The sequence below is a fragment of the Saccopteryx leptura genome, chromosome 13 (genome assembly GCF_036850995.1).
Source record: "Saccopteryx leptura isolate mSacLep1 chromosome 13, mSacLep1_pri_phased_curated, whole genome shotgun sequence".
In the NCBI taxonomy this organism is placed as follows: domain Eukaryota; kingdom Metazoa; phylum Chordata; class Mammalia; order Chiroptera; family Emballonuridae; genus Saccopteryx; species Saccopteryx leptura.
Window position 1 is genome coordinate 30260201 of NC_089515.1, and position 26063 is coordinate 30286263.

At 41.9% G+C, this 26063-nt stretch overlaps 1 protein-coding gene and 1 non-coding gene across 3 annotated transcripts in view; one reads left to right on the forward strand and one right to left on the reverse strand.

Moving 5' to 3' along the window:
- Positions 1-26063, forward strand: part of ARHGAP19 (Rho GTPase activating protein 19) — an 83472-nt gene that overhangs the window by 45620 nt on the left and 11789 nt on the right. For both annotated transcript variants that reach the window (XM_066355587.1, XM_066355586.1), the window contains exons 6-9: positions 1990-2076; positions 12642-12707; positions 15619-15810; positions 20462-20563. In XM_066355587.1, coding sequence (XP_066211684.1) covers positions 1990-2076; positions 12642-12707; positions 15619-15810; positions 20462-20563 — 447 coding nt within the window. The remainder of the gene's footprint in view (positions 1-1989; positions 2077-12641; positions 12708-15618; positions 15811-20461; positions 20564-26063) is intronic.
- On the reverse strand, positions 7538-7643 carry LOC136385124 (U6 spliceosomal RNA). The gene has a single exon (XR_010747734.1). It is a non-coding gene; the product is annotated as a U6 spliceosomal RNA (small nuclear RNA).

A 26063-nucleotide genomic window follows, 5' to 3' on the forward strand; every position in this document is an offset into this window, starting at 1 on the left:
TTCCTGAGAATATGGCCTTCTCAGTGACTTACATGAGAAAGAAATTATCTAAAATCTTTTGAACTAATTCTTGACATGTAGTACATAGGTTCTTATTCTTGTCCATTCATTATATAAGTTTTACTATTGATGAAATTAGGAGTCAGGATACCTGGGTTGGAAGTTGTATTCTTTATCTTTTCTGTGCCTAGGCTCCTCCCCTGTAAACTGGGCATAATAATACCTTTCCCATTCACCTGACTAGATAGTTGGAAAGATAATAGAAATAGATGGAGATGATGACTTATAAAGTATTTTGGGGATATAAGAAATGAGAAAAGGTAGGTAAAGGAGAGGTTTATGTGGAACATTTTACCTAGTGATTAACTAGTGAAAAAAATAATATGAAGTTCTGGGCCAGGAAGAGCCTCTCCCCAGAGAAAGTTTGGTGGGGTGTGGGGATGAGTGTGGGAGGATGGTTGGGTGATGAGAAGGAAAGGACACAGCAACATTTGTCCATGTTAAGGAATTTTTTTTAAAGAGAGAGACAGGAAGGGAGAGGGATAAGAAGCATCAACTCGTAGTTGTGGCACTTTAGTTGTTCATTGATTGCTTCTCAAATGTGCCTTGACCTGGGCTGGGGGGGTTCCAGCCGAGCCAGTGACCCCTTGCTTAATTAAGCCAGCAACCTTGGGCTCAAGCCAGCAACCTTTGGGCTCAAGCCAGTGACCCGACACTCAAGCTGGTGAGCCTGCACTCAAGCTGGTGACCTCAGGGTTTCAACCTGGGACCTCAGTGTTCCAGGTTGACGCCCTAACCACTGTGCCACCACCGGTCAAGTTATAATAAGGATTTTGGAACCAGCTAACTGAGACTGAAAAAGGAGTGAGTAACCTGTGCCTGTAAAGAGAAGTATTTAAGAGGTCTTGCTAACAGCAAAAATTAAGTAATAAAGGTCCATGTTGAGGATGAGGGCTTGCGATAGTAGGATGCTGAAGTGCTGAAAAAGAGGCAGGAGGAGCAAGAGAAGGGAATCAATGACCATTTGCCTGTGTTTTTAAGAAACAGATGCTACCTTTGTTATCAGTTAGTAATGACAGTTCTCTTTTGTCTTTGGAGAAACTCCAGTTTCTCTGAGGGGGCAGTGTCCTTGGTGGTTGGGACAGATTCTTTCCAGACTAGATCTTTAACAGCTCTGCTTGCATGTTGTAAGGCCAGGAGCCGCCATCCTGGCCATTCACATGCAGGTTCCCATTGGATTCGGGCAGACGATAAAGAAATGGCGGAGTCAGAGGATGGGGGGCCATCCTATTTATTGGTGTCTCACCAAGACAGGCAAACCACAAAAGAAGACAAGGGAAAAGCAGAAAACCAGCTCTTCCCATGAAGGGCAAGGGATCAGGGAAGCCCCTGCAATTGTGATAGCAGGAACTGTGTGTCCAAGCTCCTGGTCTGTCCCACTTTATAGTGTAGAAAACCAAAATCCCTTAATCCAATATACAAACAAGGAAGTCTCTGATACAAAGTCACTTATCCAAGGCATAATTGGATTCCTCATGAGAGTGCACCACCCAGATCATACAATCAGTCAAGGGTGTGGGGAAAAGTTTAGTCCCAAAACCAAACCTTAGGCTACAACGACCTGGCCTGCTTATAGCCTGTCCCCCACACCCAATATAAGTCACAAGCGAGCAAACATATATATCATATTTACAAACTTATTTGACCAACACATGTCTAATTCTCAAGCAGAATTAGGAAATGAAGATTGGTTCTCAAGGATTTCCTCGTCACTGCAGGGACACGTGGTTCTTCCTAGATTATGTCATTCTAGTGGAAATCTGCTGAGCCAAAAAGCCTTTTCAGAATTAAACATTGTATTAGGGGCACCTTTGTGAGGGACAGAAACTATCCTACCTTTGAAGGATAAATTTATTGGTAAGTAAATGGAGTATCTGCCTGTATTTCCCAGTTCTTAATCCGCTTTTTTGGTTTCTTTTCTCTGAATAGGTCACTGCAAATGACCTTCAAGAGAATATCACAAAGTTAAACAATGGGATGGCTTTTATGATTAAACACTCCCAGAAACTTTTTAAGGTAGGTAAGGGATGGGATTGGGTGGTAATAAGGAGGATGGAGCAAGGTGGGATCCTAAGGTGGGCTTTAAAAATGATGATGACTAGATCAGAGAAGCCCTGGGGCTGGAACGCAGACCCGGAGGGAACAACCAAGGTGGGGAGGACAGGAAGGTGCCTGGAGGCTGAGTAGGCTCTGCCTCTGGGAAGCTGGCTTCACCCTTGGGTTAGCCTTCCCTTTTCATGAAAAGCAGCCTGTATTGGGCACTGATTATTTTATCCTGACTGCTTCCTGCCAGTAGAATTCTGAGGGTCTGACAGCCTCCTTTCATTTTGTACTCTTTGTCCCTTTTAGTCCAAACTAGCATTGTTTCTGCCAATGTAATTTCCTCAAGAACTTCTGGGTCTGCTGTGGATTTCAGTGGGATTCACTCTATTAGACAAGAGCTACATATACAGATTTTTTGAAGATAAACCCTCCTCTACTTAATTTCCAGTTGAGAAGGCTGAGGGACGATACCTTTAAGCAGGGGTCCCCAAACTACGGCCCCCTGAGGCCATTTATCCGGCCCCCACCGCACTTCCGGAAGGGGTACCTCTTTCATTGGTGGTCGGTGAGAGGAGCATAGTTCCCATTGAAATACTGGTCAGTTTGTTGATTTAAATTTACTTGTTCTTTATTTTAAATATTGTATTTGTTCTCATTTTGTTTTTTTACTTTAAAATAAGATATGTGCAGTGTGCATAGGGATTTGTTCATAGTTTTTTTTATAATCTGGCCCTCCAACGGTCTGAGGGACAGTGAACTGGCCCCCTGTGTAAAAAGTTTGGGGACCCCTGCCTTTAAGCTTCCTAGAGGCCCTCTGCTTTGATTGAGGACCTGTGAGGCCCACCATGCCTCTTGAAAGGGCCCTTTGTATAACTGAGTATTCTGACCTTTGATGTTTATAAAATTTTATAAAGGTTGCACAGTCACATCCTTGTACTTTTCTTTAGAACTACTTCTCTGATAGTGACTTTCTTAAATTTAGCACCTTTTGCCATCTGGAAAGGCTGAGAATTTTTAAGACCATCCGGTTCTAGCTTCTTTTTTATTCATTTCTTTTTAATGTGGTAAAATACACATGACAAGATTTACCGTCTTAACTGTGTGCAGTGGCATTAATTTGTCAATGTAAGAAGTGTCCAAACCTGTAGAGAATTTTTATGAGTTTATTTGAACCAAACTTATGACATGTGCTAGGAAGCAAGATCACAAATGCTCCAGAAAATAATGGTTTGCAGCTTCTGTTGTGCATTTGAAATTAAGGAGGGAAAAGTAAGGAAGATTATTTGGAGGTAGGGAGGAAGCAAGGTGAGGATTAGATTACAGCAGTGATTTTCAACCTTTTTTGAGCCACGGCACATTTTTTACATTTACAAAATCCTGGGGCGTCTGACCTGTGGTGGCGCAGTGGATGAAGTGTCGACCTGGAATGCTGAGGTCGCCGGTTCGAAACCCTGGGCTTGCCTGGTCAGGGCACATATGGGAGCTGATGCTTCCTGCTCCTTTCTTCCTTCTCTCAAATGAATTAAAAAAAAAAAAAATCCTGGGGTACACCACCTACCAAAATGACACTCTAACACAGTACATATTATACATATAGTTAATAATATAGTTTCTAAATGTATTTATACTCACTTAGTGTGAAACCTGGGCCTGTTTTGATGAACACAAAAGGGATATCCTGGCAGGAATGGTAGAAAACACACACGAAGCTCTTCCTCAACAGTTCTCAGTCTCTCTCTGTTTTTAGTTTTTATTGCAGTCAAGCTTGAGAAGCTCAGCTCACATAGATATGTGGTTGAAAACGGGAGCAATGTCAAAATAGCTTTGTTGGCCAGAATGGGGAACTCCTTGGCAACAGATAACCAAAAACTGTCCAAAGGAAGATCAGCAAACTTTAGCTTTAAAGTTAGATAACATCGTGATGCATGGTGATGCATTGTATATCATCCTCTGCGGGGGCCTCTTTTAAAAAGAAAAAGGTCGGCCTGACCTGTGGTGGTGCAGTGGCTAAAGCATCGACCTGGAAATGCTGAGGTTGCCGGTTCGAAACCCTGGGCTTGCCTGGTCAAGGTACATATGGGAGTTGATGCTTCCAGCTCCTCCCCCCTTCTCTCTCTCTGTTTCTCTCTCTCCCTTTCTCTCTCCTCTCTAAAAATGAATAAATAAAATTAAAAAAAGAAAAAAAAAAAAGAAAAAGGTCAAATATCTATATATACCATCAGGATAGACATAACCAGCTGAGGCTGAGGCTTCATCTAGTGGTGGCAACATTTACCTCCAGTCCTGACCAGGATTAGAAATCGGGACCTTGGGGAGGAGTAGCAGTTTCAACTACTAGGCGCGGCAGCCCGAGCGGGGACCTTCCTGGGTGTGGGTGAGAGGCGGCCTACTATTGGTTCATCGCTAGTGGTCGGGATGAATCCTAGAAGGTGATTGGTCAGTGAGCGTTCCCTGTGCCTCCACTCTTCCTGTCGCTGATAGCTGGAGGGATTGTGAGGGGAATGTTTATGTTAGGATGGAGGCAGCTGGTGGAGGGCTGGATAAATAGCCTCCGCGGGCCGTAGTTTGGAGACCCATGTTTAATTTCCCCACAGCACACCTGACCATGTCTCACGGCACACTGGTTGAAAAACACTGGATTACAGGATAGTTAACAAGATTATGTGCTCTCTCGAGGGTTAACACTCCCTTCAAGGGGGTAATACCCCTGCAAGGGTATTACTTCTGGCATTTTAAAAGTTTGTTAACCTGGGTGCATATGAACAATGGACAGGGCTTGCTTAGAAACCTCTCACTAAAGAAAATATAGGCCTTGGTCATGACTGTCCCTCATGACCTGCCCAGTTTGGAATTTATGATCAGATATCCAGTGAGGTTACTTCCATAGAACTCCTTTTTTCATTCACAAATTACATACATATTGTTGTGCAGTGATCACTGCAGTTTATCTCCAGAACTCTTCATTTTGCAAAACTGAAACTATGTACTTATATTTCACTGTGAAGGATATCCTGATTTTTTTTTAAGTGACTTTAAACAACAAACATCATCTTAATGGTTCTGTAGGAGTCTGACATGAGTCTCACTGGACTGAAAGCAGGGAGTTGGCAGGGCTGCATTCGTCTCTGGGTGTTCCAGGAGAGACTGTTAGCCTTTTCCACCTTCTAGAACAGGGGTCGGGAACCTTTTTGGCTGAGAGAGCCATGAACGCCACATATTTTAAAATGACATTCTGTGAGAGCCGTACAATGACCTGTGTACGTTAGGCATTATCCAATAAAAATTTGGTGTTATCCCGGAGGACAGCTGTGATTGGCTCCAGAACCGCAACCATGAACATGAGCGGTAGGAAATGAATGGATTATAATACATGAGAATGTTTTATATATATATATATATTTTAATTTTTTTTCAGAGACAGAGAGAGAGAGTCAGAGAGAGGGATAGACAGGGACAGATAGACAAGAATGGAGAGATGTGAAGCACCAATCATTAGTTTTTCGTTGTGCGTTGCAACACCTTAGTTGTTCATTGATTGCTTTCTCATATGTGCCTTGACCGCGGGCCTTCAGCAGACCGAGTAACCCCTTGCTGGAGCCAGCACCTTGGGCTCAAGCTGGTGAGCTTTTTGCTCAAACCAGATGAGCCAGCACCCAAGCTGGCACCCAAGCTGGCAACCTCGGGTCTCGAACCTGGGTCTTCCACATCCCAGTTCGACACTCTATCCACTGCGCCACTGCCTGGTCAGGCTGTTTTATATTTTTAACGGTTATTTTTTTAATTAAAGATTTGTCTGCGAGCCAGATGCAGCCATCAAAAGAGCCACATCTGGCTCGTGAGCCATAGGTTCCCGACCCCTGCTCTAGAAGCTGCCCACATTCCTTGGCTCATAGTCCCCTTCCTCTGTCCTTAAGGCTGTCACGGTTGCGTCTCTGCTCATTCTTCCATAGCCAGATTTCCTTCAGACCACAGCTGGGAAAGAGTCACTGCTTTTAAGGACCCATGTGATTATATTGGACCCACTCTGATAGGTAACCTAGGATAATCTTCCCACTGCAAGGTCCTTAACTTAATCACACCAGCAAAGTCCTTTTTTACTGTGTCAGATAACTCACTGCAGAGGATTTTGAGAGCACAGATTGTACAAACCTTAGAGATAAAGCTAGAGTATAGTCTGCTAGATGTAATTGAGCCTGGTACACATTCTGATGATTGGACTCAAACATTCTCTGTTTTTACTCTTGTTTTGCTCTCCTCTTCTATGGATCCCTCTTTCAGCTTCTCATCCCTGGGGTTTTGATTCTTGTTTGCCACTTTATTTCCAGGATAGTGTTTTTTGATCTTGAATGGAGAGGAAGAAAGTTTTTTGGAGATTTTATTTTGGTCCTAGGTCTCTTCTCTTTCAGTTTGGGTCAGAACTGGTGTCCTTGTGGGCACTGCTTTACAGCTTTGGCTGATGATGTTCCTCCCTGAGCCTTTTCCAGGATGGACATGGTTGATTGTTCTGTGTGCTCCGTCACTTTTTCTGGGGTCCTGTTTCACTCCAGATTTGTTCCTGTGCTTTGTTGTTTCTTCCTGTTCTCAGGCCCCTTTGTGTGAATTTTCACCTCCTTAATCCACATATCTTATGCTGCCTTATTTTGTGTTCTTTTGTAATTTTTTTTCCTGCCCTACCATTTCCCCTAAAATTCCTCTTAGCTAAATGTAGTTCTTTTCTTTATTGTCTGACCCAGTCTGATTTTATCTCTCTCCAACATGAGTCACATCTTTTCCTATGGACTTAATATATACACTTAAGGCCAATTTTTATTTTATTTGGTAAGTCCTTTCCTATGAATTGTATAATACTACAGACCCTCATTTTCATTTAAACCAGTCTGTCTCTGACTCCCTTTCTGGATATCCCTTTTGCTGTATTATCTTGTTGGGTAGAGTTTTTGCTTGTGTGGGTATTTTAAGTTTATAGAATAGGTGGCAGTGTGGGTTCTGTCACATTCGTGTTTGGAGGAAATTACTTTTGGTCTTTACCTCTGTTTTATAGTTTTTCAAGTTAAAAATTAAACTGCCAATATCATAATGTCTATCACAAGACTTTTTACAACTTTATTTTGAAAACTTTCAAATACGTAGAAAAGCACAGTAAAACTGAACATTCATGTAACTCTCTGCACATTCAGCATACGTTCAGCTTTATCTCTGCTTATTCTTATTTTCCTTTTTGTGGCTGAACCACTGACAGTGAATTGCAGACATCATGTACTTCACCCTAAATACTTAACCATGCATCTCCTCAGAGGAAGAATGTTCTATTAGTCACAGTACCATTATCACATCTAAGATAAGTCAGTACATATTCAAATTTATTTGTCTTAAGAATATATTTCAAAAAAAAGAAAGAAAAAAATGAATATACTTCATAGCTGGATCCCCCCCACCAAATATGGACTGCTTCATGAATTGTGCATCATCCTTGCGCAGGGGCCGTGCTAATCTCTGCCATATTGTTACGATTTTAGTATGTGTGCTGCTGAAGTGAGCACTCACAGCTGCTTTTTTTAAACATAAGCTAATTGAGGTTTATTTCTTACTTTTGATTATTACGTCACTTTTAATCTGGAAAAGTCATGCTTTTACTTCATGTCATTGATTTGTTGCAGCATGAGGGCCAGTTGTGTTATAGAACACTCCACATTCTAAATTTGTCTCACAGTTTTCTCAAGGTCATTTAACTTGTTCCTCTCTCCCCTTCTATGCAGTTTCTGCAAACTGTAGTTAGGTGTGTGGCTTGATTAGATTCAAGTTAAGCAATTTTGGCAAAGATGTTTGTGTGTATCACACTGCATCATATTGCATCACATTACAAGGCGCACAGTGTCAGATTGCCTCACTCTTGGTGATACTGATTTTGCTTGCTGCCACGTACCTCAACATGAAGGTACATATTTTTCCCCTTTGGAACAGTAAATAACTTGCAGGGATATTGTGTAATATAATGATTTTAGCATCCACTGATAATCCTGCTGAAATCTATGCTTACATTTGGTATTACAAAGTAGTAGATTTTCTAATTCTATTAGTTAATCTTTATTAGCTGACTTCTTTTGAGAATAGTTTTCCTTTTCTCTGTCTCATTCTCTTTTTTTTATGAGTATCTTTATAGACTGATGGATTTTTACTTATTCAAAGTGTTATGCAACTTTAGTACTAATTTTTTTTAAATTTTTATTTATTTTTTTACAGAGACATTGAGTGAGTCAGAGAGAGGGATAGACAGGGACAGACAGACAGGAATGGAGAAAGATGAGAAGCATCAATCATTAGTGTTTCCATTGCGCGTTGCAACACCTTAGTTGTTCATTGATTGCTTTCTCATATGTGCCTTGACCGTGGGCCTTCAGCAGACTGAGTAACCCCTTGCTTGAGCCAGCGACCTTGGGTCCAAGCTGGTGAGCTTTGCTCAAACCAGATGAGTCTGCACTCAAGCTGGCGACCTTGGGGTCTCGAACCTGGGTCCTTCCGCATCCCAGTCTGATGCTCTATCCACTGTGCCACCTCCTGGTCAGGCAGTACTAATTTTGATAGTCAGATTGTCCCAGATTTTTTCCAGTGATTGTTCTTGCAAGTCAGTTCCTGTTGTGTCTTTTTGACAGGACTCTGTTAGCCTTTGAGTGTTTCCTTTCTGGCGTAAAAATGGCCCCGGCTCCCTGTGTTCTTGCTCTGCCCTGGTGCGGGAATCAATCATTTTCTCCAAGGAGCCTTGGCTTCTTTAACACTGGGTACACTCATTTTTTCTGGGGCTGACGTTGGCTTGTTCAGGGTGAGGAAGTATGTAGATAAAAACTTTTTAACAAGAAATCATTAGTCTGATCAGGTGGTGACGCAGTGGATAGAGTGTTGATCTGGGATGCTGAGGACCCAGGTTCAAAACTCCTGGCTTGAGCGTGGGCTTATCTGGCTTGAGCTCAGGCTCCCCAGCTTGAGCAAGGGGTCACTGGCTTGGTGGGAGTCCCCCCCGCCCTGACCCCATCAAGGCATGTATGAGAAAGCAATCAATTAACAACTAAAGTCTACAACTATAAGTTGATGTTTCTCATCTTTCTCCCTTCCTGTTTATCTAAAAAACAACAACAAAAAAGATTAGTTTGCTCTGGCCAGATAACTCATTTGTTTAGACTGCAGGGTAGTTAACCTACTGCCTACTTTTGTATCTGTTAGTAGTAAAATTTTCTAACCGCCCACCGGTTCCACAGTAATGGTGATTTATAAAGTAGGGAAGTAACTTTATAAAATTTATAAAGCAGAGTTACAGCAAGTTAAAGCACATAATAATAATTACTTACCAAGTACTTTATGTCGGATTTTTGCTAAGTTTGGCAGAATAAATCTTTATAAAACAACTTACTATAGTTAAATCTATCTTTTTATTTATACTTTGGTTGCTCCGCTACCGCCCACCATGAAAGCTGGAATGCTCACTAGTGGGTGGTAGGGACTGCCGCTGGTTTAGAGTGTTATCCCTATACACAAAGGGTGCCAGGTCAATCCCTAGCCAGGGCACGTACAGGAACAGATCAGTGTTTCTGTCTGTATTTCTCCCTTCCCTTGTCTCTAAAATCAATAAATAAATGAAAAAAAAAGAAGAAATCATTAATTCATGTTAATATTCAAGATCAGATTTAACATTATCGAGCTTTTTCTTCTTTTACTTTATATTTGTATCTTTTTTTCTTGCATGGCAAATTTCAGATTTTCATTGCATTTATGTATATTATTTGCTTTATCCTATGATACACATAAATTAGTTTCAAAATAATATAACTGTCATTACTAACAGTAAACCTATGTAATCCCTCTGATGGAAGTTTAAGATTTCCTTTCAGATCCTTTTCCCCTGAATATATCTCATTAAGGGTGTGTAGTCAGCATATAGCTTTCAAAAGGTAGGTAAAATAATTCCTTTCTCTGTGCTTATATTATCAATCTGATATATAGATATGTTCATTTTTTTCTGTTTGTATTCAGTTTGAGGGTTTGCCTTCTTTTCCTTTTGGATTTAATTTTATTTTTTGAATCTGTAGTGTATTACATGGTTGAAAAGGTAAAGCTACATGAGAAGGTATACCTAGAAAAATCACAGTTCTTTCATTTACTATTTGCATTGTTTTCTGGCTTCTTCTCTTAGTGTTTCTTTTGTGAAAACAAATGTGTATATATGTGTGTATATTCTTGTTTCCTCCTCATTTTGCTCAAGTACTTTATACATTGTTTCATAATTCTCATGCAAAGGAAATCACTTCATATCCGTTCACAAAGTGTTTCTTCCCTTCCTCCCTCCATCCCTTCTTCTCTTCCTTCTTCAGTTTTTTAAAAATTATTTATTCATTTTAGAGGGGGGGGGGGGAGAGAGAGAGAGAGAGAGAGAGGGAGAGAGAGAGAGAGAGAGAGAGAGAGAGAAGGGGGGAGGAGCAGGAAGCTTCAACTCCCATATGTGCCTTGACCGGGCAAGCCCAGGGTTTTGAACTGGCGACCTCAGCAGTCCAGGTCAACCTTCTTCAGTTTTTAATGACTGCATAGTATTACATTGTGTGGGTATATAAAAGTTCGTTCAGTCAGACCGCTGTTAGTATTATTTGAGATTGTGTCCAATCTTTTCAGTAATATATCCAAGTGTATTTTGTATTACTGAAATTAAGTCTTCAGAATAGATTCACAGAAGTGAGATTTCTAGGTAAATGGTAAATTTAAATGTTATTTTCCTTTTGTGTGTGTGTGTGTGGCAGAGACAGAGTCAGTGCGAGGGACAGACAGGAAGGGAGAGAGATGAGAAACATCAATTCTTTTTTTTGTTTTGTTTTTTTTGTTTGTTTGTTTGTTTTCCTCTGCATCCTTCTGAAGCTGGAAACAGGCAGGCAATCAGACAGACTCCCTCATGCGCCCGACCGGGATCCACCCGGCATGCCCACCAGGGGGCGATCCTCTGCCCATCTTGGGGCGCCGCTCTGCCGCAATCAGAGCCACTCTAGCGTCTGAGTCAGAGGCCACAGAGCCATCCTCAGCACCCAGGCAAACTTTGCTCCAACGGAGCCTCGGCTGTGGGAGGGGAAGAGAGAGACAGAGAGGAAGGAGAGAGGGAAGGGTGGAGAAGCAGATGGGCGCTTCTCCTGTGTGCCCTGGCTGGGAATTGGACCCGGGACTCTGTACGCCAGGCCGACGCTCTACCACTGAGCCAACCGGCCAGGGCTGAGAGACATCAATTCTTCGTTGCGGTTCCTTAGTTGTTCATTGATTGATTTCTCATATGTGCCTTGACCGAGGGGCTACCGCAGATGGAGTGACCCCTTGCTTGAGCCAGCGACCTTGGGCTCAAGTTGGTGAGCCTTGCTCAAACCAAATGAGCCCGCGCTCAAGCTGGCGACCTCGGGGTCTCAAACCTGGGTCCTCCACATCCCAGTCCAACGCTCTATCTACTGCACCACTGCCTGGTCAGGCTAAATGTCATTTTCTTAGATGTTGAATTTTCTTCCATAGTGGTTATATTATTTTATACTTCTACTAGGACTGTATCAGGGTTCTTGTCACAGGTTTCTGGGCAATATATTAGTAAGGTAAATTCTTCCTTGTCTGTTATTCCCCATAGTAATTCTAAATGGTATTTTCTGTACAGTGATTCTGAAATATGACCACTTGTAATTTGTAAGAATTTTAGGAGTGGCTTTTGTTAAGTATAAACATGACTTCAAACATTGACATAGTTTTTCTGACTCATTTGAGTATGTTCATGCCATATATTTAAAAAGAATTATTATTTATTGAATTTTAGAGAGAGAGGAAGGGAGAGAGAGTTAGAGAGAGAAACATTGATTTGTTCCACTTATGTATTCATTGTTTGATTCTTGTATGTGTATTCTTGTATGTATCCTGACTGGGGATTGAAATCTACAATGTTGGCAGATTGGGACAACACTATATTTGATTCTAAAAGCAGGAACGGCTACAGTGGTGTCTTCTCACAGTTTTCCCATCAGATTGTTGAGATTATCTTTTTAGTGGAAGCTATAGAAAAAAGCATTTTGAAGGTGTTTTGTTTTTTCAAAGTAATCTGCCAGTCAAATTATTTTGAGAACCATGATCCTTAAGTCTTTTATTTTTAATTTTTTTTAATTGAGAGAGAAAGAGGAAGAGGAAGAGATGAGAAGCATCAACTCGTAGTTGTATCACTTTAGTTGTTCATTGATTGTTTCTCATATGTGCCTTTACTAGGGGGCTTCAAGCCCCTTGCTCAAGCCAGCGACCTTTGGGCTCAAGCCATTGAACACGGGATCATGTCTATGATCCCACACTTAAGCTGGCGACTCCACACTCAAGCTGGATGAGCCCGCGCTCAAGCCGGTGACCTTGGGCTTTTGAAACTGGGACCTCAGTGTCCCAGGTCAGTGCTCTATCCTCTGCACCACCACCGGTAGGCTGTCCTTGAGTTTTAAAAGAACTGTAGATACTACTAATTATTTGGTCTTGTTTTTCTTTTGTAACTTGCCCAGGCTCCTGCTTACATTCGGGAATGTGCCAGATTGCACTATTTGAGCTCCAGAACTCAAGCATCAAAGGTAAGAATAGGAAATTGTTCTTAGCTCAAACAAGGAGAGCATTAATTAAAATTAATGGAGTTTTAAAACAAAGTATGGCCTGACCAGGTGGTGGCTCAGTGGATAGAGCGTCAGACTGGGATGCCAAGAACCCAAGTTTGAGACGCCGAGGTCTCCAGTTTGAGCTTGGGCTCATCTGGTTTGAGCAAAGCTTACCAGCTTGGACCCAAGGTCGCTGGCTCAAGCAAGGGGTTACTCGGTCTGCTGAAGGCCCACGGTCAAGGCACATATGAGAAAGCAATCAGTGAACAACTAAGGTATAACAACGAAAAGCTGATGATTGATGCTTCTCATCTCTTTCTATTCCTGTCTATCTGTCCGTATCCCTCTCTCTGACTCTCTCTCTGTGTCTGTAAAAAAAAAAAAACCCCACAAAAAAAACAAAGTAAAACTATGGAAAATAAAATGTTTTTGTTATACTTTAAAATTAGTTATTTTGAGATAAGGAAAAAGACTGAAAGTTATGTTGAAGTAAAAGTGCTCCTATAAATTCCTCCCTCCCTCCCCCCCCCCCCCCCCCCCCCCCCGCCTCCATTTCTTCCTTCGACAGATAGGAATGGAGAGAGATGAGAAGCATCAACTTGTAGTTGTGGCATTTAGTTGTTCATTGACTGCTTCTCATACGTGCCTTGACTGGGGGGCTCCAGCTGAGCCAGTGACCCCTTGCTCAAGCCAGCAACCTTGGGCTCAAGCCAGTGACCTTGGGCTTCAAGTCAGAGACATTTGGGCTTAAGCTGGTGAGCCTGCATGAAATCTGGCGATCTTGGTGTTTTAAACCCAGGACCTCAGTGTCCCAGGTATACACTTTATCCACTGTGCCACCACCAGTCAGGCGCTCCTGTAGATTATTTAAAAATATGTTTATTTTATTCCTTTTAGGTGTGAAAAAAGGAGTATGGGGTCAGTTTGTATATGAGATTTTTCTTAGGAATATTATTTATTATTACATTGTCTACTTTAAATATCTTAAAATTTTGTCAGATATAATCCAATAAAGTTGAAAAAAGTCTGTGACACACACAAAAAACTCTGAGTCTATACTAAGATCTATTTTCTAAAAAGGTTAATGAATCCCTTAGGAAGAAAATGCTCCCGCACCAGCCTGCTTTCCGAGGTTCCGTGCTGATGGCACACATGGTGTGTTTAAAGGTTTTCATAGAGCCTGTATGCATTCTTAAGGCATACAGGTATAAACAGTTTGTAAATGTCAAATGTAGTAAATATTTCATGGTAATAAAAGTACAATTTTATGTACTATGTACTACAGTCTTATTTCAGGTTCAACAGTGAGGTAACAAACTATCAAATAGCTAAAATATGAACTTAGAAAGGAAATGTGTGATGTTTATTAACAAGATTACATATGATTATTGACCTTAAAAAGTGAGAAGTTAAAAAAATTTCACAAGTAAGTTTTTTCTTCTTTTTTTTTATTTTTTATTTTTTTTATTTTTCTGAAGCTGGAAACAGGGAGAGACAGACAGATTCCCGCATGCGCCCGACCGGGATCCACCCGGCACGCCCACCAGGGGGCGATGCTCTGCCCCTCTGGGGCATCGCTCTGTTGCGACCAGAGCCACTCTAGCTCCTGGGGCAGAGGCCAAGGAGCCATCCCCAGCGCCCGGGCCATCTTTGCTCCAATGGAGCCTCGCTGCAGGAGGGGAAGAGAGAGACAGAGAGGAAGGAGAGGGGGAGGGCTAGAGAGGCAGATGGGCGCCTCTCCTGTGTGCCCTGGCCGGGAATCGAACCTGGGGCTTCCGCACGCCAGGCCGATGCTCTATCACTGAGCCAACCGGCTAGGGTCTTCACAAGTAAGTTTTGATGATATTTGTTTAGTTCATCTTGGTCAGAAACTGAAACTATCATCTTGTACTATTTTTTCCTGTTCCTGTTTGTTTCTGCATCTATTTAGCAAATACTTGGTGTGACCAGGCAAATGGTATTTGATTTCAACTAGCTTAACTGGGGTGTGGTTTTTCTAAGAGAGTTGTTTTGTGTCTCCACTGCTGCCATGTAGTTTCACATCACGTTGTCATGTGGGAGAGAACACCAGCCAAGAACTGGTGTACCTGGGCTCCCGGAGGGGTCTGTCACTTCAGTATCCAAGAAAAGTTTAAACTTAGAGCTTAACTTCAGTTTTTTTCTTCTATCAAATGGGAATGATGATACTTTCCTGTGTATATCATAGGGTTACAGTGAAAATACGTGAGGTTGAAAGATGCTCATATATAGCTTTTGGTGACAACTCTGAATGAATTTAGGTTCTCTGGGTAGGTATGGGAGTGGGCAGTTAATATAGTCTATAATTGCAGGTTTCCTGCTCTCCCTCTCTGGAGCACGCCTGTGCCTTTTCGAACCCCTCCGCTTTTCCCCCTTCCCTCACTTCCCCCCAGGCGTGTTACCTTTAGTTTCCTTTACCCTTTTCTCTCCTAAGCTCAAAGAGCCCTTCTTTTTTTGTTTTTTCTTTCTTTTTTTCCAAGGGAACCTTTTGCCTCTGTAACTTGTTTCCTGAGCCCATTTCTTCTACTTTTGTGACTTTCTAAGTAAACTTTCACTTATATAATTAGAGGTTTCTCTTTATCTGATAATAGTTTTTAAAATTTACTTAATTGATATTAGAGAGAGGCAGAAACATCAATCTGTTCCTGTATGTGCCCTGACTGGGGATCGAACTGGCATATCAGGCCAACGCTCTAACCAACCGAGCTATCCAGCCAGGGCTGATAGTAGTTTCTAGACTTTCTCATTCCTGGGTATAAGAATATATCGTGTTCTCCACTCCCCCACCCTTCTTTTTGCTTCAGGGTTGTGGGAACCTGAAAACCAAGCTGGTAGGATATATTAATTTACTATGCTTTAAAATTTTCTCTAGGATGATCTTGATCTGACAGTTTCATGTCATTCTAAGTCCTTCCAACTGGCAAAATCTCAGAAACGGAACCGGACCGATTCCTGCTCTCATCAGGAGGAGACCCAGCAGCGCACGGAAGAGGCCCTGCGAGAGCTGTTCCAGCACGTTCACAATCTGCCCGAGTCCGCAAAGAAGAAACAGCTCATCAGACAGGTGCCCGAAAGCAGGCGGACAGTGACAGGGCTTTAGGAATGTGATCGTGGTTGTACAATCACTAAGCAATATTGTTAAGAATGTCATTTAAAAAAGGAAGAAAGAAAGAAGAAAAACAATAGAAAAGAATCTCATTCAATTTTTGACTCCTGTTGGCCCAAGTTTTGGTTCAGCCGTGGAAGCAAACTTGTCTATGGAAGTAGTAGTACAGTGCGCTCTGTACTACTGCCCTTTTAGAGAAAGGAGTGGAGGCTCTTGGATTTCTCAAGTTAAACAGAAGGATCCAAGTGTGGTTAAGAGTTTCTCTAATTTGGTCATGTACCAAGTTTTCTGAGAGGGAACCAGCAGTTACACTATATTATTCCATAGTTTAAGCCCTTCATATTTATTTGGCAAATAACTTTTTTTTTATTAAGTGAGAGGGGAAGGCAGAGAGACAGACTCCCGCATGTGCCCCCACCGGGATCCACCTGGCAAGCCCACGAGGGGGCGATTCTTTGCCCATCTGGGGCTGTTGCTCTATTGCTCAGCAATTGAGCTATTTTAGCACCTGAATCGAGGCCATGGTGCATCCTCAGCACCTGGGCCAACTTGCTCAAATGAGCCATGGCTGTTGGGGTGGGGAGGGGGGGCGGTGAGAGAGAGGGGGGAGGAGGGGGAGAGAGAGAAGGGGGAAAGGTGGAGAAGCAGATGGGCGCTTCCAGTGTGCCCTGACTAGGAATTGAACCTGGGACTCCCACACACCGGGCCGACGCTCTACTGCTGAGCCATCCAGCCAGGGCCTATTTGGCAAATAACTTTTCTTTTCTGAATTTCAGTTTTCTTCTTTGTAAAATGGTGATTGTAATAATGCCCATTTTGTAGATTATAGAGAATCTATGTCAAGTGGCTGGCATAGCAGAACAAAAGTGGTAGCTCTTAGTGAGTTGTTTGCAGTTAGAAAACACCATTATCCAAGGGCCTTGTCTTAGAAATAGGAATTCTAGTGGCTAAGTTTGTTTCTTTTGGAAAAATGGGAGGTCTCTCATTTGCCATTTTGAGTAAATCCTGATGACATGGTTAGTCTCTTTCTCAGGAAATTTATTTTAACTCAGACCCTCTTGAATTTCAGCTGAACTGGCCAGGCCAGTCTTGACTTTGTATTCAGTTGGGAACTTCTTGAGGGAAGGGTCTGTGTTTTAAATTGTTTTTGTTTTTTATACCTTATCTCAAGTATATGGCCAGACGTAAGCAAGTGCTCAGACAATGTTGAACTGGGCTGTTCTTTATTTATTTTTATTTATTGATTTTAGTGAGAGAGGAAGAGAGAGACAGGAACAAAGAAGATGTTCCTGTATGTGCCATGACCGGGGATCAAACCGGCAACCTCTGCACTTCAGGGTTATGCTCTAACCAGCTGAGCTGTCTGGGCAGGGAGAACTGAGCTGTTCTTTACAATTGACAAAGTCCTTTAAGAGAAATTTTCTTTCACTCTCTTTGAAGTTATTATGACATCTAGCAAATTGTGATATGACTGGGATTTTAGATAGTGTTGGCTCAGAATTAGTACAGACTTAAAGCAGTGGAGTGATTTAATTCTTGGTTGTGACTAAGTAATTCAGGAGTAATGACAGGTGTAATCACTTATCAAGAATCCTGTCTTAGTATTGTTTTTGCTCTTTTTTTTTTTGTATTTTTCTGAAGCTGGAAACAGGGAGGCAGTCAGACAGACTCCCACATGCGTCCGACCGGGATCCACCCGGCACGCCCACCAGGGGGTGATGCTCTGCCCATCTGGAGCATCGCTCTGTTGCAACCAGAGCCATTCTAGTGCCTGAGGCAGAGGCCATGGAGCCATCCTCAGCGTCTGGGCAAACTTTGCTCCAATGGAGCCTTGGCTGCGGGAGGGGAAGAGAGAGGCAGAGAGGAAGGAGAGGGGGAGGGGTGGAGAAGCAGATGGGCGCCTCTCCTGTGTGCCCTGGCTGGGAATCGAACCCAGGACTCCTGCATGCCAGGCCGACACTCTACCTCTGAGCCAACCGGCCAGGGCTCCTTTTTCTTTTTAAAGAAAAATAAGAAGAAAATAAAAGAAAAAAAAAGAAAAATAGAAAATTATAGAGAAGGATAAAAAAATAAAATCACTCATCACACCCCTGTTTACTTTTGGCTCTTTCAGTCCTTTTTGTATGGATATATTTTTATATAGTTTGAGTATACCATAGACCAGGGGTCCCCAAACTACGGACCGCAGGCCGCATGCGGCCCCCTGAGGCCATTTATCCGGCCCCCGCCACACTTCTGGAAGGCGCACCTCTTTCAATGGTGGTCAGTGAGAGGAGCATAGTTCCCATTAAAATACTGGTCAGTTTGTTGATTCAAATTTACTTGTTCTTTATTTTAAATATTGTATTTGTTCCCGTTTTGTTTTTTTACTTTAAAATAAGATATGTGCAGGCCCTGGCTGGTTGGCTCGGTGGTGGAGCGTCGGCCTGGCGTGCAGGAGTCCGGATTCGATTCCCGGCCAGGGCACACAGGAGAGGCACCCATCTGCTTCTCCACCCCTCCCCCTCTCCTTCCTCTCTGTCTCTCTCTTCCCCTCCCGCAGCCAAGGCTCAATTGGAGCAAAAGATGGCCCGGGCGCTGGGGATGGCTCTGTGGCCTCTGCCTCAGGCGCTAGAATGGCTCTGATTGCAGCAGAGCAATGCCCCAAGATGGGCAGAGCGTCAGCCCCTGGTGGGCATGCGAGGTGGATCCCGGTCGGGCGCATGCGGGAGTCTGTCTGATTGCCTCCCCATTTCCAACTTCAGAAAAGAAAAGAAAAAAAAAAAAAGATATGTGCAGTGTGCAAAGGGATTTGTTCATAGATTATTTTATAGTCCGGCCCTCCAATGGTCTGAGGGACAGTGAACTGGCCCCCTGTGTAAAAAGTTTGGGGACCCCTGCCTTAGACTTTCTTTCATCATTCCCTTTTCACTAAATATTACAGCATAAGCATTTTCTTATGCATGCCTGCAAACTCTTTGCCTACATTTAAAATATTGCCATTTCTTTTTGAATAAACTATAATTTTACTATTTTCTAATTTTTCTCCATGATTATAAAAATAATGCTTACTATGAAGACATTGTAATCTCCACAAGACTGTAAAGAGAAAGAAAAAAAGAAAAACTACATATAATCTAGAGATAACCACTGATAACATTTTAGAGTATTTTCTCTATTGTTTCTTCTTATAAGTGTGTTTTTCACGTTTTTTCTTCTGCTTAATTGACAGAATATATATTCAACTTTTCTATATCCTACCCTTTTCATTTAAAATTATATCATAAACATTTTAATGTCATTAAAAGGCTGTAAACATTTTAATGGTTACATAATATTTTATTATATATAATCTAATGTATGTATAGTTTGCCTTCTGTTGGGCATGTTGGGGCAATTAGGTCATTTTTTAGTTTATACATTCTTTTTATACTTTTTTTGAGAGAGAGAGACAGGAAGGGAGAGAGATGAGAAGCATCAGTTTGTTGCTGCATTACTTTAGTTGTTCACTGATTGCTTCTCATACATGCGTTGATGAGAGGTGGGTCTCAAACTGAGCCAGTGACCTCTTGATCATGCCAACAACCTTGGGCTTCAAGCCTGTAACCTTTGGGATCAAACCAGGGATTAAGTATGATCCCATGGTCAAGCCGATGGCCCCATGCCCAAGCTGGTGAGCCTGTGCTCAAGCCAGATGAACCCATACTCAAGGCGGCAACCTTGGGGTTTTGAACCTCGGACCTCAGCATCTCAGGTTGATGCTCTGTCCACTGCACCACCACTGGTCAAGCATATACATTTTTGTTATAAGTCTTTTCATTGCAGATTTTTTCCTAGAAGTGGCTTGACCAAAGGGTATGCATTTTTTGTTGTTGATGCAACTACAAGGTCTTTTTTAAATCTATAAGTCCCTCTTCTCTCATTTCTCTTTCTCCTTTAAAAAATTGCCAAATTTTCTTTATTTGAATAAACTATTAAAATTTGACTTAGTTTATATTTAGTGAAAAATTGCAAAGATAGTACAGAGAATACCACATACCTTTCACTCAGTTTCTTCTGTTAACAGTATCAAAACTAAGAAATTAACAAGGGTACTACTGTTAACATTACAGACCTTACTCAGATTTTACCAGTGTTTCAGTAATATCTTTGTTCTGGGATCCAATTCAAGATATCACATGGCATTTAAATATATGTACACATTCTCCCCACCTCTCGCAGTTTATTTGCGAAATAAATCATGTTGTTGTTCTTCCTATATCCCGCAGTCTGGATTTGGCTGGTTGCGTTTCTGTAGTGACATATAATATGTTATTTAGTCCTCTGTTATTTGCTGTAATCTGGCAGTTAGATCTAATACTGTTGATAGATCCGATTCCAATTTGACTTTTTGCTGTGTACTATTTAATTAACCCTCATACTAATTTAATAAACTTGGACCTGTTTTTTGGCAGCATCTTTTCTGCCTTTGTGATTTGCTTGCCACCTTACTAATGTGTTTGTGTGCAGACTCACTTATTCCTGGACTTGTCTCGGTATTTACACTTAGCTATTCATAAGGTTGTCACAGAATGCTATCTATCTCTTGATGAGAGAATATTAACAAAATGTTCTTTTTGTTTTCTTTTAGTTTAATAAGCAGTCTGTGACCCAAACACCAGGGCAAGAACCTTCCACTCCCCGGGTACAGAAGAAGAGGGCCCGTTCACATTCCTTCAGTGGCCTTATTAAGGTGGGTCCATTGCGCTGGTGGTTTCTGCATTGACTGAGAAAATCGAACAGTTGGACTGTCTTAGGCATAAACAGTTTTCTTCTATTCTTTGGGATCCTATAAAGGGCTCATTTGTAGGGGGATAAGGACAGAACTTGGGAAGAGGTTTTGTTTTTCAAAGCATTTTGCTGTGCTTCAAATCAGAGAAGGGGCTCTGTGATTGGAGAAGGGAGGAATAAAAGAAATAAAGGCCTGTCCTTCCTCTGGGGCTGAGAGCAGAGTCCTTATTCCTGCTCCTGTAGGGAGTCTCTTTTTCCTCGTGGCCTTCTTTTCACTACACACTTCATTGTGCAATTTTGCTCAAGTTATAGAGAAATGAAAAGGTTGACAGAGACTAGGAAAATTGTTAAAACATGGATTTTATGTTTTAAATAACTCAAATTTTTGTGAGCTTCATGTTTGATCAGTTATATTCTCTTACATTGTATCAAATTCGTTACAAATTTTCTTTTTAAAACAAATACAATATGTACTTCTATGCTGTTGCTGCCATCATTGTCTGCAGATTCGATTTACCCGTCTTTATGGAACTTGTAGTTAAGGGATATTGTCATCAGGTGGCAGTAGATAACTTGATTATGGGGTTCAGATTTCCAGGAAAAACTAAGGCAAGGTTCTATCTAGTAAACTTGGAGTGAGATTAGCACTGTTCTATATTCTCCTGTTTTTCTTTTTAAAATTGTTTTAACATTATTAACATCTATAAATCTAGCAAGAATTAAGGAGCTCTTTGCTTAAAATGAAAAATTGTGCCCCCTCAAATATGTGTATGTCTTGTGATATACCGTATTTTTTGCTCCATAAGACGAACCTAGGGTTTTAAGGAGAAAAATTTTAAAAAAATATTCTGAACCAAATGGTGTGTTAAAATATTTAATAAAACATACGACAGTAATATTTCAACAATGTAAACTCAACAGCAGTATTAACAACCATTAGCAGTGTTATTAACAAATGAGAAGAGACTTTAATGTTCAAATACTCTTCTAGTTGTCCGGGAACCTGCAGCAGCTAAAAAAACCAAACATTCACTCCATAACACGCACGGGCATTTCCCCTCCACTTTTGGGGGAAAAAAGTTTGTCTTATGGAGCGAAAAATATAGTACATATATTTTTTTCTAGTAAGCTGTAGTTGTTAGCATTTGCAACTTCATCCAACTCTAATTTTGGTCCTAGTTAATATCATTAATAGAAGTTTAAAATTCATGCTCAGTCCTGAGCCACTGGGGCCAATAGCCTCTGGAACATTAGGTTTGCTTGACATTAAAGTTTCCTTTGCCACTCACAGAGTGAAAAGGCAACAAACAGAATGGGAGAAAATATTTGTAAAACATATCTGATAAGAAAGTAATATCCAGAATATAAAAAGAACTCTTTTTTTTTTATTTTAATTTTTATTTATTTATTTATTTTTCTTTACAGGGACAGAGAGAGAGAGTCAGAGATAGGGACAGACAGACAGGAACAGAGAGAGATGAGAAGCATCAATCATCAGTTTTTCGTTGTGACACCCTAGTTGCTCATTGATTGCCCTCTCATATGTGCCTTGACCGTGAGCCTTCAGTAGACCAAGTAACCCCTTGTTTTTGAGCCAGTGACCTTAGGTCTAAGCTGGTGAGTGTGTTTTTAATTTGCTCAAGCCAGATGAGCCCGCGCTCAAACTGGCAACCTCAGGGTCTCGAACCTGGGTCCTCGGCATCCCAGTCCAACGCTCCATCCACTGCGCCACCGCCTGGTCAGGCAAAAAAAAGAACTCTTACAATAGCAAAAAACCGAACCCCCACAGCCCCCTCAAAAAAACCCAATTGAAAAATAGCCAAAGGACTTAAATAGATATTTCTAGGAAAAAGATATACAAATGGCCAATAAACACACGAATAAGATGTACAGTATCACTTATCATTAGGGAAATGCAAATCAAAACCATAATGAGATACCAATTCATAACCACAAGGATGACTATTGTAACAAAGAATAGAAAATAAGTGTTGGTGTGGATATGGAGAACTGGAACCCTTGTGTACCTTTGGTGGAGTGTAAAATGGCACACCCTCTATAGAAAACAGTATGGTGGTTTCTAAAAACATTAAAAATAAAATTACTGTATGATCTATCAGTTTTCACTTCTGGGTATATAATTCCCCAAATTGAAAGCAGAGACACAAACAAATATTTGTATGCCCATGTTTATAGTAGCATTATTTATTTATTTAGTGAGAGAGAGAGAGAGAGAGAGAGAGACAGACAAACAGGGACAGACAGACAGGAAAGGAGAGAGATGAGAAACATTAGTTCTTTGTTGCGGTTCCTTAGTTGTTCATTGATTGCTTTCTCATATGTGCCTTGACTGGGGGGCTCCAGCAGAGTGAGTGACCCCTTGCTCCAGCCAGCGACCTTGAGCTTCAAGCCAGTGACCTTTGGGCACATGCCAGCGACCATAGGATTGTGTCTATGATCCCACACTCAAGCTGGTGACTCCCGCACTCAAGCTGGTGAGCCTACGCTCAAGCTGGTGACCTTGGGGTTTCGAACCTGGGTCTTCTGCCTCCCAGGCCAAAGCTCTATCTACTACGGCACCGCCTGGTTGGCAGGTGTTTTTATTATAAATGAAGAGACTTTTGAGCTAGTAATAGTTGTAGGTTTTGGCTCTATAGCAGTGGAGTAATGAAATGTCTTTTACAGAGTTCTCTGGAGGCTTTACAGTCAATGCTTTGGCTCTTGGCATCCCCAGTTCAGCTTACTCTGAGGCATTCTCTGACTTCTGAAAGGAGTCAGTCAAATATTTCTGTTTTAGCTATTTGATTTTTATTGTTTTGATTTCTTTTTTTTTTTTCTTTTGCTAAACTTTTTTCCTCTAAAATTTCTCTCATAAATAATTTATCACATTTGGATATTCTGAATATTGCTGCTAATATGTATATTGTAGAGCAGGGGTCCCCAAACTACGGCCCGCGGGCCACATGCGGCCCCCTTAGGCCATTTATCCGGCCCCCGCCGCACTTCTGGAAGGGCACCTCTTTCATTGGTGGTCAGTGAGAGGAGCATAGTTCCCATTGGAACTATGGTCAAAATATTGGTCAGTTTGTTGATTTAAATTTACTTGTTCTTTATTTTAAATATTGTATTTGTTCCCATTTTGTTTTTTTACTTTAAAATAAGATATGTGCAGTGTGCATAGGAATTTGTTCATAGTTTTTTTTTTTTTTTGGTTTTTTTTTTTTTAAAGATTTTATTCAGTTTTCAGAGAGGAGAGAGAGAGAGAGAGAAAGGGAAAGAGGGAGAGAGAGAGAGAGAAGGAGGTAGGAGCAGGAAGCATCAACTCCCATATGTGCCTTGACCAGGCAAGCCCAGGGTTTCGAACCAGCGACCTCAGTGTTCCAGGTCGACGCTTTATCCACTGCGCCACCATGGGTCAGGCTGTTCATAGTTTTTTTTATAGTCCGGCCCGCCAACGGTCTGAGGGACAGTGAACTGGCCCCCTGTGTAAAAAGTTTGGGGACCCCTGTTGTAGAGTTTAGTGTTCTAGTTTTCATGTTCTTTTTTTGGAATTTAAATTTATTTTCTAATGAAGAAAAGAGGGAAGATTTTTTCAGAGATGGAATTGTCACTGTCAGCTGTTACATTAAGTTACATCAGCTCTCTAAGCTGTTCAGAGATGAAAGGGCCTTTAGTTTTGCTCTGAATGCTTTTATAGTCATGTGACCCTCTTAGGAAATTCTGTAACCTCTTGTGGCCATATTAGAAACTCTTACAGAATTTCTCAAAATTTTCCATTCCTGTGTGTGGACACGACAGGAAAGCAAAGTCTTAGAGTGGACCCAGTGTAAGTATTCTTTGGTTGGGAGTGGAGGAGGGGCCTCTTGAGAACTGCCAGAGACAATAGCTTTGGGAAAAAATTATACAAGTAACTGGCATTTCTTTTGTGGTCACAGAAGCACACAGTAGTTGCCTGTATTAGGGAGTCTAAATCAACTGCAAAGTTGCTGCTAACATTGCAGCCTCCCTTTTAAAAAAAATATTTATTTATTTTTATTTATTTTAAGTGAGAGGAGGGGAAATAGATAGACTCCTACATGTGCCCTGACTGGGATCTACCTGGCAACCCCCGTCTGGGACTGATGCTCAGACCAACTGAGCTATCCTCAGCACCTGGGGCCGACGCTTGAACCAGTTGAACCACTGGCTGCAGGAGGAGAAAAAAGAGAAGGGGAGAGGGAGGAGAGAAGCAGATGGTGTCTTCTCTTGTGTGCCCTGACCAGGAATGGAACCTGGGATGTCCATACGCCAGGCCAGCACTCTATCCGCTGAGCCAATTGACCAGCGCCTATTTTTATTTACTGATTTTAGAGAGAGAGAGGAAGGGAGAGAGAGAGAAATGTCGATTTGTTGTTTCGCTTATTCATGCATTCATTGGTTGATTCTTGTATGTGTCCTGACTGGGGCTCTAACTCACAATGTTGGCATATTGGGACAACGCTCTAACCAACTGAGCTACTTGGCCAGGGCAGCCCTATTAAATGTAGAGGAAAAGTGATTACCTAAAAGAAAGACAATGATTTCAGGGTTTTGTTTTGTTTTGTCTTTTCAGAGACAGACAGAGAGTCAGAGAGAGGGATAGATAGGGGCAGACAGACAGGAAAGGAGAGAGATGAGAAGCATCATTAGTTTTTCGTTGCGACACCTTAGTTGTTCATTGATTGCTTTCTAATATATGCCTTGACCGTGAGCCTTCAATAGACAGAGTAACCCCTTGCTCGAGCCAGCGACCTTGGGTCCGAGCTGGTGAGCTTTGCTCAAACCAGATGAGCCCGCGCTCAAACTGGCGACCTCAGGGTCTCGAACCTGGGTCCTCCGCGCATCCCAGTCCTACGCTCTATCCACTGTGCCACCGCCTGGTCAGGCTCAGGGTTTTCTTTTCCTACCTAAAAGAAAGGCAATGAAGGCCCTGGCTAGTTGGCTCAGTGGTAGAGCGTTGGCCTGGCATGTGGGAGTCCCAGGTTCGATTCCCGGCCAGGGCACACAGGAGAGGCGCCCATCTGCTTCTCCACCCCTCCCCCTCTCCTTCCTCTCTGTCTCTCTCTTCCCCTCCCGCAGCCAAGGCTCCATTGGAGCAAAGTTGGCCTGGGCACTGAGGATGGCTCTGTGGCCTCTGCCTCAGGCGCTAGAGTGGCTCTGATTGCAGCAGAGCATTGCCCCCTGGTGGGCATGCCGGGTGGATTCCTGTCGGGCACATGCGGGAGTCTGTCTGACTGCCTCCCCGTTTCCAACTTCAGAAAAAAAAAAAAAAAAAGAAAGAAAGGCAATGATTTTAGGGTTTTCTTTTCTTCTTTTTTTTTTTTTTTTGGTAACATACTTTGACCTCCTTTGTAAAAGATGGCCCGGGAGAATTTATCAGAAACTATAGTTTTGAAAGCCAGAATAGCTATACTATAGATACAGTAGATGTTTACAAATAAAAT